Source organism: Castor canadensis, chromosome 4, assembly GCF_047511655.1.
Source record: "Castor canadensis chromosome 4, mCasCan1.hap1v2, whole genome shotgun sequence".
Taxonomy (NCBI): Eukaryota; Metazoa; Chordata; class Mammalia; order Rodentia; family Castoridae; genus Castor; species Castor canadensis.
The window spans coordinates 134,899,737-134,916,567 of NC_133389.1; the positions used below are offsets into that span (position 1 = coordinate 134,899,737).

Sequence of the window (16,831 nt, forward strand, 5' to 3'; positions counted from 1 at the left end):
CAATCCAATAGCACACAAGTTTATTTTTCAGTTCTTAACTTTTAAACAGTGCTATATAATTTTATTTTCTAATTTCATTACTCCCAGTAGAATATCTTCCAAAAGCATTTAATGAATCTTGAAATAGCTGACCTGGTATCAAATGATGTTCTAAGAGAGTTCTAAGCCAAAGTTTATTTTAAACTAAGTTTAAAGTAAAACTTTCATACTGTTGAATAAATGTGCAAAGATCTTAAAGAACTAATTTGAAATGTGATACAATCTAGTGTTTATTGTATGCTATGGCAGATACACAAATTTCAAAATTTTTAAACATATAAAAAGTGGTTAGGGACTAACATTTGTATCAACAGTTGATAAGTGTCTAAGACTGTTTATTATACAGCAGGATACAATGGTAGTGATAATGTCAACAGGGCACCATGGAAATTAGTCTAAAAATTATCACTAGGCTTTATACAAGCAACAATGTACACTGCTGTTTTAGAATTTCAGGACATGATCTGCTTCTAGTGCTAAGCAGTCCTTTAACATTTTAATGTTATACAGTGTTAGAGTATTTAGTTTGGCAAATGTTTCAAAATAAAGTAGAAGTGTATTCATAACATCACAGAAATGCACATCCAATTTTGTTTTCAATAAGAACCATAAGTACAGATCAAAACTCTTCCCTATATGAAATAATTTACACACAGATGAATGCTTAATATCACTATCTAAAATAATCACTAAATACAATTCTTTTTCAGAAATAAACAAGCAATGTTTTTTATCATCAAATATCAAAACATATGTTTCTTTAAACAAATGATATGCTAAAATTATAGGAATAATTTCAGTGAATTCAGTGAATGCACAACCTAAATCAACCAAGTGTATTATAGTAGAACCATATTAAGAAACCAATGATCAGAAAATACAACTGTATGAAAGAAACTTATAATCCACAAAACTGTGTTTCAAGCCTTAAGATAAAACAGTTCCACAGTTTACAGATAAAACCAAGGCAACAAAAATGCGTGCTTGTCTTGTATAAGAAGATATCTTATGCAGAAGATGTAACACTTTGTTTGTAGACAGCATGGTATGCATTTCTCAGCAACACATAAGGAAAACAAGATTCCAAGAGATCCATTGTCAGGAATGGTGATTCCTGTACAATCTGAAAAATTCCAAAAATGTGTCAAAATTCAAGTTTTTTAATAAAGAAAGCATTTATTATGATCAACTAGGAAGTCATAATTTCTATACTGTTCTCATTAGAAATAGACACAAACTATTTTCCTTTTACTTTATAATCTAAAATGCAAATGTGCCACAGTAAATGCTATCAAATGTTTTAAAAAATGCTATTTTTTAATTAAATCGATTTATCAGCAGGAACATATCAAGAACTTTCATTGTCTTCAACAATACACTAGATATAAAAGAGAATAAAAAATATTTAAAATATGGTCTATACCATTAAGTTTAACTAGTGACTTAAGACTAAGCTAGAAAATAAAACCAAACATAACACTAAGTTGGTGGAGTGGCTCAAGTGGTAGAGCGCCTGCCTAGCAAGCATGAGGCCCTGAATTCAGACCCCAGAGCTGCCAAAAAAAAAGAGAGAGAGAGAAACACTAATTAAACAGAAAGCTGCAAATGTAGAGGGAAGAAAGATTAATGTAAGTCAAAGTAATCAGGAAACACAATCTGGAAAAAAATTTGAACTATGGGATGTGCTAAGTCATTTGAATAGACACAGATCTCTGGAGGTAAGGGAAATGACTCTATGTGAAATAGAAACAAGCATAGCTGGTTCACAGATACTACAGAGAAGAAGGAGCTGACAATGCACAGGTAACTATAGGAAATCACATTAGATGGGTAGAAGAGTCAGATGTAGAAAACTCAGTAAGTTAGAGGAGAACTGAAACTGATAAAACTAGAAAAAGTATTTCCCAACAGGTGAAAAACTGTTCAGATGTCCCACATAGTAATGCTAATCTTTCATCTTGCAGTCTTCTGATATTAACCTAATAGTAAAATGTGATGTCAGTCTTTTCAGCAATTTTTAGAAACTTTATGGCTTTGGGTGGATTAAACAGAAGAGATGGAAAAGAAAAATGTACTTGAACTTGCCAAGAAAAAACACTGAGGAAAGACTAAAACATTTTTGTTATTAGTAAAAATCAAAATGAGACTTACCATATCTAGCAGTAAATAAACAGATTCTCTGTTTCTTGTTGTGGTTTTATCTGTCTCCTGGCCAATTTTCAGTAGACTGGAGGATGCAAGCTTAAAAGTATAAATATATATTAAGTTTATCAGTTACTTGTTTATTTTCAGTATGCTTCAACTTCTAACACATTTCAATCATTCAGTGCTATATAAAAATAATAAACAAATAACAAGATGAGCCTAGATAGCTTACATTCAAATAGCAACTTAAATAATTAAGGTATAAATGTAATAAAATATTCTTGCTGGTTTTTTAAAACTGGTATTTTTCAGAACAAGTCTGTTTCTTAAAATGACTCAAATTACTTTCTCTTACCAGTCTATACAATAGACTTTCCCTTATCCATGATTTCACTTTCTATGGCCAACTATAATCAAAAAATATTAAATGGAAAATTCTAAAAACAGACTACTCATAAGTTTTAAATTGCATGCCCTTCTAAGCACTGTGATGAAATCTTCTACCACCCCACTCTATCCTACCAGAGACATGACTCATCCTTTTGTCCAGCACATCCACACTGTATTCTGCTGCCTGCCTGGTAGTCACTTAGTAACCATCTCAGTTATGTCATAGTAATGCAGTGCTTGTATTTATTTTACTTAATAATGGTGACAAAGCACATTAGCTGTTATATTAGCAATCTGCATATGTCAAAGAGAAGCAGTAAATACTTCCTTTAAGTGAAAAGGTAAAAGTTCTTAACATACAGAAAGAAAAAAAATATCACATGCTGAGACCACTAAGATCTACAGTCAGAACAAATGTTCAATTTGTGAAATTGGAAAGGAAAAAGAAATGTGTGCTAGTTTTGTTGTCATATGTAAAACTGAAAGTTATGGCCAAAGTGTGTGTTAAGTGCTTACTTAAGATGAAAAGGCAAGCCCTGTGAAATACATCTACAATCCCAGTATCCAACCTCCAGTACTTAGGAGGCTGACACAGGTGGATTATGAGTTCAAGGCCAACCTGGGCTACAAAGCAAGTTCAAAAGTGGAAGACATGAACAGAAAATGGACAGCAGCATGTTGAACCAGAAAGCACTGAACCCAAACAAAGACTTCAGCAAGTGGCTGACATCAAGCCATTTACTGAAAGTAAGGTATGGTTGCACAGACTCAGCAATAGGCTTGAGCTGGAAACTATAAAAAATTACTTGGAGAGGCTGTACTTGCTAATGAAGAAGCTGTTGTCACATTTCTGGCAATGCTGAACAAGTTGATTAAGGACAAAAGATACTTTCAAAGCAAATTTTCAATTGTAATGATACCAGTGTCTTCTAGAAGAAGATGCCAAATAGAACTTATATTCATAAAGTACAAAGATGGTAACGGGGCAAAAAACATGGAAGGACAGATGAATTCTGATCCTATGTGGCAATGCTGTAGGGCACATGATAAAGACAATATATGGAGTAAAGAACCCACACATTCTCAAAAACAAAGACAAAAATTATCTGCTCATTTTCTACCAACACAGTCAGAAAGTGTGACAGCCATCTTGTTTATGCTTCATCTCAAAAGTGAAAAAATAGAAGGGTTAGAATTTAAAGTCCTATTAACAATACACAATATACTTAGCCATCCTGAATCTGATGTGAAAATGAAATTGCAGACATTGAATTTTTACCTCCAAATACAACCGCACTGCTTCAGCCCTTTGAAGAGTGGGCACTATTCAGTTTGTCAAGGCAACAAATACCCACTTGGTATTTGACAGCAATTGATGTAGACCCTAATTTGGATGTAATGTAGTGCTGGAAATAGTCACTGTTGCACATACAGTAACATTCATGAAAGCCACAATGAATAAATAAAAAACAAAAACCATATAAAGAATTGAGAGTAAAAAAAGAAATTAATTAAAAAAAAGAATTTACAGAGTGAAGTCATGAAGAAACTGAAGCAGAATCAACAATGTGGAGAAAGTGTTTTGAATTGCACATACTTTAAAGTACAGAATAAAATCTTTAGATAGAATATAGCATTGAAGTCACACTATGAACACTGAAAAATTATAACTTCTAAGCAACACTTTGATGAGTTGAAGAGACAGTAACTTCTGATTACAATGTTCTTACAAAAGATTTCTGAAAAAAAAAAAAAAAAACCTACTGGGAACCCCAACCATTGACATCTACTCCTGACACCCAACCTTTAACATTTATATGGCTCAATGATCCAGAATGATTTGAAGTAGATGATCCTCCTTCTGTGGTACTGCCAGAAGATCAAAAGTACCCAAACAATATACCACAATGACCACACCTTTCACCTTAACTTATCTTACCCTGCATACATTATATCATTTCAGATCACAATACAATATTTTGAGAAAGATGTATCAAATAACTTTTATTATAGTATATTACTAAAATATTTATTTTATTACTAGTTATGTGTATTAATCTCTCACTGTGCTTAATTTATCAGTTAAACTTTATCACAGATACATGAATATAGTTCAGTACTATACGAGGCTTCGGGAATTCACCAGGATGACCCTGGAATGCATTCCCCACAGGTAAGGGGGAACGACTGAATTTCTTAGGTCCTAAGCCAGAATGAGATTTCACGCTGGGTTTGAATTCACAGGAATTTTTGTGAAATTAGGACAGTGAGCCCTGAATGAAATAAAGCAAATGAAAAGAAAAAAATTAAAATTATAATATTATTTTCAAAAGGAAGTTTTTCTGCAAGTTATTGCTTATTTTTGCGTTTCAATTTTTAAAAAAAAATCTAAAAGGATTTATACTTGAAAATTAAGCAAATATTATATAGCTCATTTTGACGTGTTCCATCTTTTCTGTACAAACTGCACTATGAGCCATATTCACTGAGGGTAGATTTAGCACTGCTCTCTTTTGGTAGCAAATACTGTTTTTATTAATGAGTTTGTCATCATTAACAGCCTTCAAAATAAATAAAATATATATATATTTAGAAGAAACATTTTTCTCTCTTTTCCTCAAATTTTTTTCTTTTATTACCCTCTACTCTTAAACCCTAGGAATATTTCTAGGGCAGTCCAAATGTCAGCTCAGGAAAAAAGGTCACTTTGCAAGCTCTAGAAGTGGAGGACAGACTTTCAAGGTGGAGGGAAAAAAAATGATAAAATGACTTTTCCTTGATCTTAAGGTCCTGCTTTCACCTGCTTTTCTTTCCCAAACAAAAAAACCAAAAACCATTAAAAGGAAAACAAAATGTATATACTAAGAAAAGAATTTGAAAATAATATCACTAGAGGACATAAAATAGTATGTACAAACAAAAGAGAATTTAGTTATATCTCACAGTCATGATTTTTAGTTTTCTTTGTAAAATTGTCATGAGTTTTGCTATTTGATTATACATACTGCCAGAAATTCTTTAAGACGGTCTTCAATGCTTCCTTTGTGAATTGTAAATAAAGCTGCAGCAATCTGGTTGATGGCTTTGGCCAAGCAATGTATGTTGTTGCAGTGCCCTGAGAAAGTACAAGACAGAGTTTTGTAGATTCTGTGTGATCAGAAAATATCAAGTAACACACAGAAGGCAAGTCTTTAATGACTTCACAATCTACATAAATAGTGGCGTGATTATCAGCAGAGTTGAGGCACAAACTGACTTGTTCTCCTTTTGCTTTCATGAAAACTCTTTCAAAAAATAATGTAGTAAGGGAGCAACAAATAATCATGGCTATGTTACATTAAACAGGCAAATACTTCCAACACTCTCTAAAATAAATCATACATTAGTTTTATTCTATTTGGAAGCTTAAGAAAGAAGTGCTAAGCAGCTTCAAAAACATTTCATCATTCAATCCTTAAAATAATGCTATGATTTCAATACCCCCTCATCTTCCTTTATCATCACACATTCAGCAAGACATGAACTTACTTATACACATATCTTATATGAGAAAACTGGGATTTGCAAAAGGAAAATAGATAGCCCCAGGTAACATTACTAGTAAGGGGAAGAACTTAAATCATTTTATTATAAAAGAACATCAATTACTTATAAAGAAAAGTATATGGCTATACCAAACCAATGATTTTTCTATTGCCCAAACAAATTTAAACCACTATTACCTTCTATAGCAGGGCTATACTGAGACATCACATTACTGGCCAGTGTTGGCAAAGAAACTGCTACAAAGACCATGAGGAGGCAAGCAATTTTATATTCTTCTTCTGGGCTAATGTTTTCTAAGGGAGAAAAGTTATAAAATCAAGCTATTTCTTCAAGATTAGTTAAGAGCTGATAATCTAAACTAGACAAAATAAATTTAACAATTTTTTAATTTAATTATTTAAAATTTGTTGACTCTTACTCAAAAATATCAAAATAAAGTATTTCACTAGAGCTCTATAGAATTGGTCACAATTTTGTCATAAGAGTCATACAATAAAGTAGAAACAATATCTATTATTATACTCAGGCATATTTCAAAGATCATTAATAAAACAGAAAGGCAAGACAATGTGTTTTAATTATAAGATTATAAACCATGCTGGGCACTGGTGCCTATGATCCTAGCTACTTGGGGGACAGAGATTAGAAGGATTCTGGTTTAAGACCAGCATGGCCAAAATAGTTTAAAAGACCCTATGTTGAAAATGCCCAACACAAAAACAGACTGCTGGGGTGGCTCAAATAGTAGAGCTCCTACTTAGTAAACATGAGACCCAGAGTTCAAACCCCAGTACCGCCAAAAAAAAAACCCCCAGAAAAACAAAAAAAAACCTTTATAGGGCAAAAACAATAGGATAACTGAATCTTAAAATTTCTTAATTGAAAACTTATGAGAAAGTATTTTATAAAAAAAACTTATTTACTATAATCTAAAAAGTACATTATTCTGTAAAATTACCAAAAGAAAAAAATCCTTAATTTTTTTCCTAGATATGAATATAATTTAAAATTTACTACCTAAAAGATACAAATATGTTAAGTGGACTGGGTTTCCAATCTGTCCTTTTTAGAAAACAGAAGAAACCAGCCATGGACAAAAATATCTAGCACTGCCCTAAAGTCGTAAGGCAATAACTTTTTCTAGATATTTATCATAATGTGTTCTCAAATTGTGAGTTACCTAAATACCTGACCTCTTACTGGGTACCTAGGAGATTCTAGTTACCCTACTATTCACCAACACATAGAACTATGAATTGAATGTTTAAAAAGCCTTAATACGTTTTTAAAATGTGATTATAAAAAGTAGCTATAGCAAACCAAGCAACAATAATTATCCATATGACTACAATTAATATACTGTATGAATGAAGAAACAAAGTTTTATTGAATGAGAACTGATTTTATTGAATGAGAAGAAAGACCATACTATTGCCTCAAGGGGGCAGAGGAGAGCATTTCAATACCAGAAACCATGAAATGCTATTTATATTGTAGACAAACCTACAATTACCTGGAATACCTAAATATCTGGAGTTTCAAAGGGTTGGCTTTAAAATTCTCTAGATGTTTAATATTATATATAAATTCTTTATGGAGAACAATTCTAGTCAAATTAAAATAGGACATCAATTTTTTTTGCTATCACATGGACCATCTTCTACCAGCATACAAATGCTGTCATCTTCCCCATCTTAAAAAATTCTTCTCTTGGGCTGTACTGCAGTATACAGCACAGGATTAGACCACACTGCTTCTCATGTGCAAGGCCCAGGGTTTGACCCCAGTAACAACAAAAAGAAAAGAACAAAACAAAAAAAACCTTTGTATTTTCTTATAATTCTAGTATTACAATTCTATTTCATTACTCTCCCTTATAAAAAAACTCTTTGACAGAGTTTAGTATAAAACCATAAGTATATATTATCCCCCATTCTTTTCTTTTTATTCACCACTAAGAGCTCTCTAATCAGCCTTTTAGCCATAAAGCTCTACTCACAATGACTTGTCAGCATAACTCATTAATTCTATAAAGCTGATCATTCCCTTTCCACTTTCCTGGAGGCTGTACTTCCCAATTTTCCAACTTTACTGGTCCTTCTAAGTTTACTTTTTGGTGGTTCTTCCTCTTCTCACTGAGCTTTAAAAGCTAAAGTGACTCAAGGTTCAGACTTCGACCCTTTTCACTGCTGCATCTACATACATTATTAGATTCCAGTAACCTCATCCAGTGCGCTGGCGTAGTTATCTTCTGTACGATGGCTATGTCACAACATGAGTTCCAGAAGGCTGGGATCTTTATCTTTTTTGTACTGATGCATTAAAACTACCAAAATATTAATTTAAAAAAGCTTATTACAAAGCAGACATTTGAATAAATGGATAAATACAACCTATCACTATGCTGCTCTGATAATTTTATTAAGAGTATTACATGGTTTTTTTTTTTTTTTTTTGCGGTACTGGGGTTTGACTCAGTGCCTACACCTTGAACCACTTTACCGCCCTTTTTTGTGATGGATTTTTGAGATAGGGTCTCTCAAACTATTTGTCAGGTTGGCTTTGAACTGCAATCCTTCTGATCTCTGCCTCCTGAGCAGCTAGGATTGCAGGCATGAGCCTCTGGCACCCAGCTAAGAGCATTACATTATTTAATAATGCATTTTACCTGATTTTTGTGAGGAAAGAGCTACCACCAAGGCAGGATCAATCTCACAAGGTAATCCAGCAGCTGATGATAACTCATACACATTCATTGCAACCTGATAAAAATACAAAAATGACAAACAGAAATCCTCTAATGAATATCTGAGAAAGTTCCCTTTAGTAGGAATAGATTTGCTGTTCAAATCAGTCTCCTTATATGAAAACTAGAGAATTTCTGAAATTTGGCTGAAACAGGGACTACAGTGTAACTAACCTACATTGAAAAACTGACTTAGTACTCTAATGTGCTGCTTGCTTGCTAGTTATAACTTTCTGCTGTCCGGCCAAACAAAGCCTGTATACTTTGTATTGCAAATCTCAAAAGAATCATTCTAAAGTTACTATTTTCCTTGGAAGCACGGATATAAAATAATGAAGTAAAGAGAGATGAATGAACAAAATGCATCAATAATATTGGACATATGCTTATGATCATAGTTATTTAATGAAAAATTATAGTGATTCAATGGTTAATCATATCTGTAAACATAGTAAATTACTGTAATATTGATACTAACATGATTGCTCACTACTGTAGTTAAAAACTACATATATAACTGGTTACCTCTGATATTCTAATTCAAAAAAACCTCAGAAGTAAAACTATAGCTTATAATAAATGGAAACATGTCATATATTAAATTCTAGATAAACATGTTTGTAATATATTGCTCACTTCACATATAAAAATTAACTCAAAATGGATCACAGATCTAAAATAAATGTGAGAACTAAAACTAAAAAACTCTTAAATTGGAATGCATTGAAACTAAAAACTTTTGTCCATTAGAGGACACCATCAAGAAAATGAAATGACAACTAAATAAATGGGAAAAAATGTGCAAATCATGTATCTATTAATCCTCTCTCCAGGATATATAAAGAATTCTTACATTTCAACAATAAAAAGACACCTAATTTAAAAATAAGCAAAGGTTCTGAATACACATTTCTCTAAAAAAAATATACAAGCAGCAATAAGCACAAGAAAAGAAGTTTAACAACAACAACAAAAAGAAGTTTAACATCATCTGCCATTAAGGAAATGTAAATCAAAACAATGAACTGCTACTTCACACCCACTAGAATGCCTATAATCAAGAAGACACTGCTGGAGGGAATGTAAAATGGTGTATTCACCTTGAATACACTGTTTCAATTCCTGGTAATACACAAGAGAAATGAACATATGTTCAAATAAAAACTGAACATGGATGTTCACAGTATCATTATTTACAATAGCTAAGAAGTGAAAACAACCCAAATGTTCATCAACTGATGCCACAGCTATACAATAAAATGTTATTTAACAATAGTTAAAAAATTAAATACGGATACATGGTATAACATGAGTGAACCTTGAAACTAATATGTTAAGTTAGAAAAGTCGTAAAAACTACTAAACTTTGTATGATTTATATGAAGTGTTCAAAAGGGGCCCTGAGTTCAAACTTCAGTACCACCAAAGAATAAACAAAAAAAAAAAAGAAAAATAATTTTGAGCTATTCAGACGTAGTTTTCAATGATAAAATCATAGGACAATAAATGTTTTTGTTTTTTTTTCTGGAAAGCACAGTACGAAAAATAAACATCTTGGTCTTCCAGATGTTTACAATCTAGTATCAGTGGAAAAAACACAATTACGATAAAAGGCAGGATATGTTCAATTCCACAGCAAATAAACAAAAAATTCTCTAACAATACTAAGGAAAAAATTCTTTTTCACTGGAGAATCTAGGGATAGTTTTAGAAAATGGGCTCTGAAACTGGCCTTGAAAGAGGGTAGTGTTTCAAAAGGCAGAAACAGAAAAAGGCAGTACTTTCAAATAGAATAAATTAAGAGGATAAGAGATTTTTATACAGTTAGCTCAGAGAATATATATAAAGTGAGGCAGAGTAAGAAAAGGAAGTGTAGGAGAAGAAAGGAACAGGTGGTGGAAGATAAGCCTCAAAAAGTTTGAGCAGCACTAGTTTGAAACTCAAGTGTCACAAAAAACTTCACGAATTTTTTTTAGCCATTTCAAGATATGCAGAAATGAAAATAATCTCTCCAAGAAACAGGGACGCTCTCAAAACACAGATATGGGTTTTGGTACATCATATACTGGATGTATAATCACTACCGCTAAATCCTTGCTGGAATTAGATCAGTGGTTGGATTTCATGGTTCAATAAATTTTAAAAACAGAATAGAAGTATGGCTCAAGTGGCAGAGTGCTTGCCTACTAAACATTGTGCCCTGAGTTCAAAACCTAGTACTGCCAAAACAACAGCAATAACAAAAAAAAATTGTGGATTCACAGAAACCCATCAATCTTCTATCTTATATTTACTAATACTAGCTGGGTATTGTGGTACATATCCAAAATCCCACTATTCAGAAGGCTGAGGCAGGAAGATCAAGAGCTTGAGCCTAGCCTGGGCTACATAGCTAGTTCCAGCTCAGCTTGGACTACACAGTAAGACCCTCTCAAAAAAAAACAAAACAAAAAGATACTTCACATCCTTTTACAGGATGGGGAAATAGCTCGGGATAGAGCCAAGCATGCACAAGGCTCTGGGTTCAGTTTTGATCCCAGAATTGTGAAACAAGTAAGAGACCATTTTAAAAGAAAAAGACCTTTTAATACCTATCGTTAAAACCTGTTCTGAGTGCAGTGGCTCATGTGTATAATCCTAGCTATTTGGGAGGTGGAGATCAGAAGGATTATGGATCGAGGCCAGCACAGGCAAAAAGTCAGCAATATTCCATCTCGATCAAAAAGCAGGGCGTGATGGTGGGTGCCTGTGATATCAGCTATACAGGAAGAATAGGTAGAAAGATCACAGTCTGAGACCACTCTGGGCAAAAACAAGAGACTCTCTCTAAAAAATAACTAAAAGCAAAATAAACAGATATAAATAAATAAATAAGTAACAAAATGGGCCTGGGGCACAACTCAAGTGGAAGCACACCTGCCTAGCAAGCACAGGATCCTGAGTTCAAACCCCAATAACAACCAGAAAACAAAGTAACCTGACTGAATGTAACTGTATTTAAAATAACTCTTAGCTCACTAGTTCATCTTTCTTATTCTACATTATGACCATGTATGAACAGCTATCAGTTTAAAGAAATAATGGCTAATTTTTAACTATTTTTACAACATTGCTACAGGTGATCCAGGAAGATTGACGTTCAAAATGTCTAGGTAGTAGTTTGGTACCACACACTCAAAGTCGCAATTTTAAAGGTAAGCATGTTACTTCTAAAACAGAAACTTTTCAGGTGTTTAGGATTTAGTACATTTGTCTTAAATATTACAGTTGAGAAGCTATAAAATTCAAACAGACGTTACATGATTACCTTCATGTCAGTTTCCCTTGGAATGTGATCCTTGAAATCTTCAATAGAACTTACAAGAAAAGGAATGTGGTAGGATAAAACCTAGAAGGACAACAAATAAAATCAGAATTAGTTTTAAATGGTGACCTCTAAGTTTATGAAATCCTATCATTTGATAAATTCTAGTTTTGTAAAAATTATTTACCTATTTCCATGTGACTTTTCTAAAGGAAGTGGAATGTATTCAATGTTAAACTGGGTATAGTCTAAATGAAAAATTCTTTAATAAATAGCAAAGTTTAAAAGGTAGTGCAAGAGGGTGGGGGTGGGGGAAGGGAGGAGAAATGATCCAACAATGTATGCACATGTGAATAAATGAATTAAAAAAAAGAAAAAAAAAAAGGTAGTGCAATAACTAAGGCAAGTTTTATCTTCCAAATTTCAATATCAAAAAAAAAAACTTTCTATACATTTTATTTTCTACAAGTAGAAAACTGGAATTTTAATTGTCAACTGTGAATTTCAATTTCTGAAAAATTAAAAAGGATAATGTAGACATAGGGTTATGTACTTATAATGGTTACTTACATCTCTAAGTGCTTCTTGTGCCAATGACCGGAACGATAAAATTACGCCGATTATTGTCATCCTCTTCAAGACACTGTCAACAGCTAAATTTAAAGTAAGGGCAGGATAAAAGAAGAAAAAAAATCATGAACTATATTCTTTCTTAACCTTGGAGAAAACTCTTAAAGTCATAAAATGTCCATGATAAAAATGCATCATTTTAACGGCAATTTCATTCAACAAATGATTAAAGAAGTATTGGTAGCTAATATATAAATTTTGGAAAAAATTATAGTTTATTTAATTCAATATAAAATACTGTTCCTTTAAATGGAATAATATTCAGTGCTGGAGGCATAGCTCAAATGAAGAGTGCTTGCCTAGCAAGCTGGAAGCCCTGGGTTCAATCACCGGTAATGCCAAAAAAAAAAAAAAAAAAGCCTCAAATGGTCCAAGAACTTTGAGACACTAAATTGTGAAGTTGTTGTGGTCTTTAATCAAGAAACAAAGGATTATTGCGATCATAAGCAACTTTGGCAGGACCAAACTGTGGAAGCCTGTGAATGGATTTGATCACTTACATATTGGTTAGAGGGTATTATTTTGAAAATTATTATTATACAGTTAATATTCAAACTAGGTTATAAATTCAAGGGAGATTAGGATTGGAAGGGCTAATACCTTCATTACTTTACAAAGCCAAAGTAATATTTATTTCACTCTCCTCATACAAAGTACTGAACTATGTAGAAAGAATGTAAATATAAACAGAATAATGCTCTAAACCTCAAGTAGCAAAGATTCTAAAGGGACTGTTACAAATATGTGATCACATCGATATGAGAGAAAAAATATGTACTCTCCACTTCCTGTATTTTGACTATCCAATTCCTGTTTAAACTCTGACCATAAACATTTTTGTTAAGCCATATATATAAAATCAGGAAAAATGAAAGCTAAATGTGACAAAAACTTTAAAAACAGTATTAACAAAATGATGTAAGACCCAACTACATTTTAAGTTCCACATAGGAAAAACCAATCTCATTAATCTTTTTGTCGATCTGTAACACTCAACAGGGTGCCCGATAAATAGCAAATTAGCAGATGTTCCAGGACATGGCAGCATCAGACTAGAAAATAATTACTAATCAGAGAAGGAACAAAATGAAAGTGAAAAAATAAGAGAGAAAGATTTCTCTAAGAAAATATTATCCAAGTTAAGCATAAAGGAGAAGTAGGAAAAGAAAGGCATTCCAGGTAAATCCATAAAAGGAACAATGAGAAATAATGTGAAGAATCAGAAAATGGTAAGTAATGTGATAGTCATATATTTTCCAAAGGATAGGTATTACCCAGAATTGAATCAAGTAAGTGTGCAAAAACTTATCCTACAACCTCCTCTTGAATACATACAATAATGACACATTAAAAGTTCTAAAAAGCCAGCACCAGTGGTTCACACCTGAAATCCTAGCTGTATGGGAGGCTGAGATCAGGAGGATTGCAGTTTGAGGCTAGCCTGGGTAAATAGTTCGTGAGAACACATCTCCAAAATAACCAGAGCAAAAGTGAATGGAGGTGTGGCTCAAATGTTAAGAGTGCCTGCTATTTACAAGAGTGAAGTACTGAGTTCAAATCCCAGTCCCATCAGAGGGAAAAAAAGTTCTAAAAAATATTATTTAGTGATTTATTTGCTAAATCTATTTGACCACTGGCACTCTCCTTATTCTGCATAACTTCCATTAACTTCCCAAGGAACTAATACTAACTAGAGCGAGGCTATGTTGGCCTGGGGCCTGACAAGCAACAGGTCGTAAAGGAAAATATAAGACTGATTCAAAAACACCATGCCACAGAGTTTATAGTATCCTTAAGAATTAGGGGATTGTTCAGGGTTTTTGAAATATACAGATATGTGAAAAGAGAGGTGTTTAGAATATGACTCTCAATATAAGTCAGAAATGGAAAACCATATGCATATTAAGAATCCATTTGTGGTTCACAAAAAGATAATGAAGCCACTAACAAGCGGCATAGGAATAGAAAGCAATAAATCTGGCCCATGACATTTAGGAGGTTAAGATCTGTAGCAGGAGCTTTAAGTTCAAATGCTTACAGCAGGTAACAAAATAGTGAAGTAAACTGGGTAAAAGATAGTAAAAATTTCTTAAGGGGGCAATTGCTACATAGCTCCAGCCAATCACTATCATGTGGAAGAAGCCAGAAATTTGGATTTTTTATGTGAAATTTCCCATTTAAAAAACAATGAATAAAGAGGGAATTAAAAAAAATTATTGCAGGCATGGGGCCAAACAAAGTATGTCTTTGGGCAAAATGTGACCCACCAATTTGCAAAATCTGATCTACAACATATAGCTACTGCATGTGCAATGTGAGATGAAGAATTAGAGAGAATATGAAATGGTTCATAAAGAAAGAACATCAGGCTTTTTCTCTCCATCTACTTGTACCTTCCATAAGAGAACAATATCTCCCATTCCGGAGATGCTATAAAGTATCTAGGAGTCATAAAGTTGAAAATGTCTAAAGTAATGTTTCTTAAACTGGCTTGTTAAAACATAGGTTGCTGGGTCCAATCCCCAGTTTCTAATTCAGTAGGTCTGGGGTGTAGCCCAATAATTTGTATTCTTAACAAGCTCCCAGGTGGATTGATCCATGGATCCTACTTTGAGATGTGCTGGTCAAACTTTCACTTGGTGTTTAAACATATGTAGATCAACAGAAAGTTAGGCTCAGGATGAATATTTAAGATTCATCCCAACAAGCTTATAGGATAAGAATGAAAGTACAGGATATCACAAACTGACACTATGTAAAAGATGAGCCAATAAAAATGACTAAGGAAGAGTAGAGGTAAATATTTTGGCAAATGAAGAATAAAACTTCTAACCAAAATTTATAGTCCAAAATGGATAAATAAGTAATGAGGAGGATGATCAGGAAAGCAGACAACACAGTTTCAGGGAGTCAGATAAGAACTTCAACAGGAAAAAAGGAATGGGAAAGCTAGAACACATGGTTATGGTCTGAAAATGGGAGTTTCAATGATCAAGATTTTTACTGTGGGAACAGTTTTGGGAAATCCTGCTAAAGTAAAGGTCTCTGAAGCAACTTGTGGTGGCAAGAGGACAAAAGTGAACCGAATGAGTTTTTAAAAAGGAAGAATTACTGTAGGAAGCTCGAAAATAAAGGTCTGGAATCAAGGAGACAATAAAGTGATGAACTTGGCTCTAAGAATAAGTATCAGACATTACTAAGTAAGGAATATGGACATTATGAGATTTGTTTAAGTCACACAGGAAGCCCTAAAAATAAAAACAAATTCCAGATTGCCTCCTAATCCAGAGCTACTCTTAATAAATTATAATACTTTATTTTTTTAAGAGAATGTGAAATAAAACTCCCACAAAAATACAGAGACTTCTGAAGCGTAAGAAAGGACTGAAGATAAAAGAGAGCATTTTGGACACACCTGAACTGAAAGAGTAGTCTTCTCTACACCTCAGTCTCAAGTGGGCCATTTCTTTTTCACACACAAAAAGATTTAATAAATTCTATTTAAAGACAAATTTGATAAATAAGGGTAATCAAGATTTAAGAATTTAGATTTTGGTTCTGGAAAATCCCAAAGTCATGAATCAGCACTATTACACACAAAATTCAAGTAAGGAGAAACTAGACAAAGGACTCTGGATTTTATTTTGAAAACATGAAAATTATCTTTAGAACTTTAACAAATTCCATTTTGTTTCAACTACACAAATAGAAGAGTTTACTAAATAGGTACCAGACATTTCAGTGTATTAGTTGCTTCTAACCAATGTTAGAAGTCCAAGCTTGCTTATTAATAGGAAAGTTAAGTATGGTTAAGGCTAGTAAGGCGGCCTGATGACTATTAAAAATGAGAAAAACATTTAAAAAATAAGAATAAAAGACTATAAAAATATAAATATAGTAAAACTAAAAAAAGATTAAAAAATGGTTTTCTATTTACTCACACTCTTTTCTCCTATAACACTATCAAGTCATTCTTTTTCATGTTCCATCATCTACCAAAATTCTCTCCTTTCTTTTCCCTTTGTAGTCCT

General features: G+C 32.9%; 1 protein-coding gene across 4 annotated transcripts in view; it reads right to left on the reverse strand.

Annotated features, from left to right (window-relative positions):
- Positions 1-251: 251 nt before the first annotated feature.
- The window catches only part of Nckap1 (NCK associated protein 1), an 87,769-nt gene continuing 71,189 nt past the window's right edge, over positions 252-16,831 (reverse strand). For all 4 annotated transcript variants that reach the window (XM_074071233.1, XM_074071231.1, XM_074071230.1 and 1 more), the window contains 7 exons: positions 12,741-12,823; positions 12,174-12,254; positions 8,789-8,882; positions 6,297-6,413; positions 5,580-5,689; positions 2,191-2,280; positions 252-1,162 (listed from right to left, as the gene is read on the reverse strand). In XM_074071233.1, the coding sequence (XP_073927334.1) occupies positions 1,046-1,162; positions 2,191-2,280; positions 5,580-5,689; positions 6,297-6,413; positions 8,789-8,882; positions 12,174-12,254; positions 12,741-12,823 (692 nt within the window). In that variant the 3' untranslated portion in view covers positions 252-1,045. The remainder of the gene's footprint in view (positions 1,163-2,190; positions 2,281-5,579; positions 5,690-6,296; positions 6,414-8,788; positions 8,883-12,173; positions 12,255-12,740; positions 12,824-16,831) is intronic.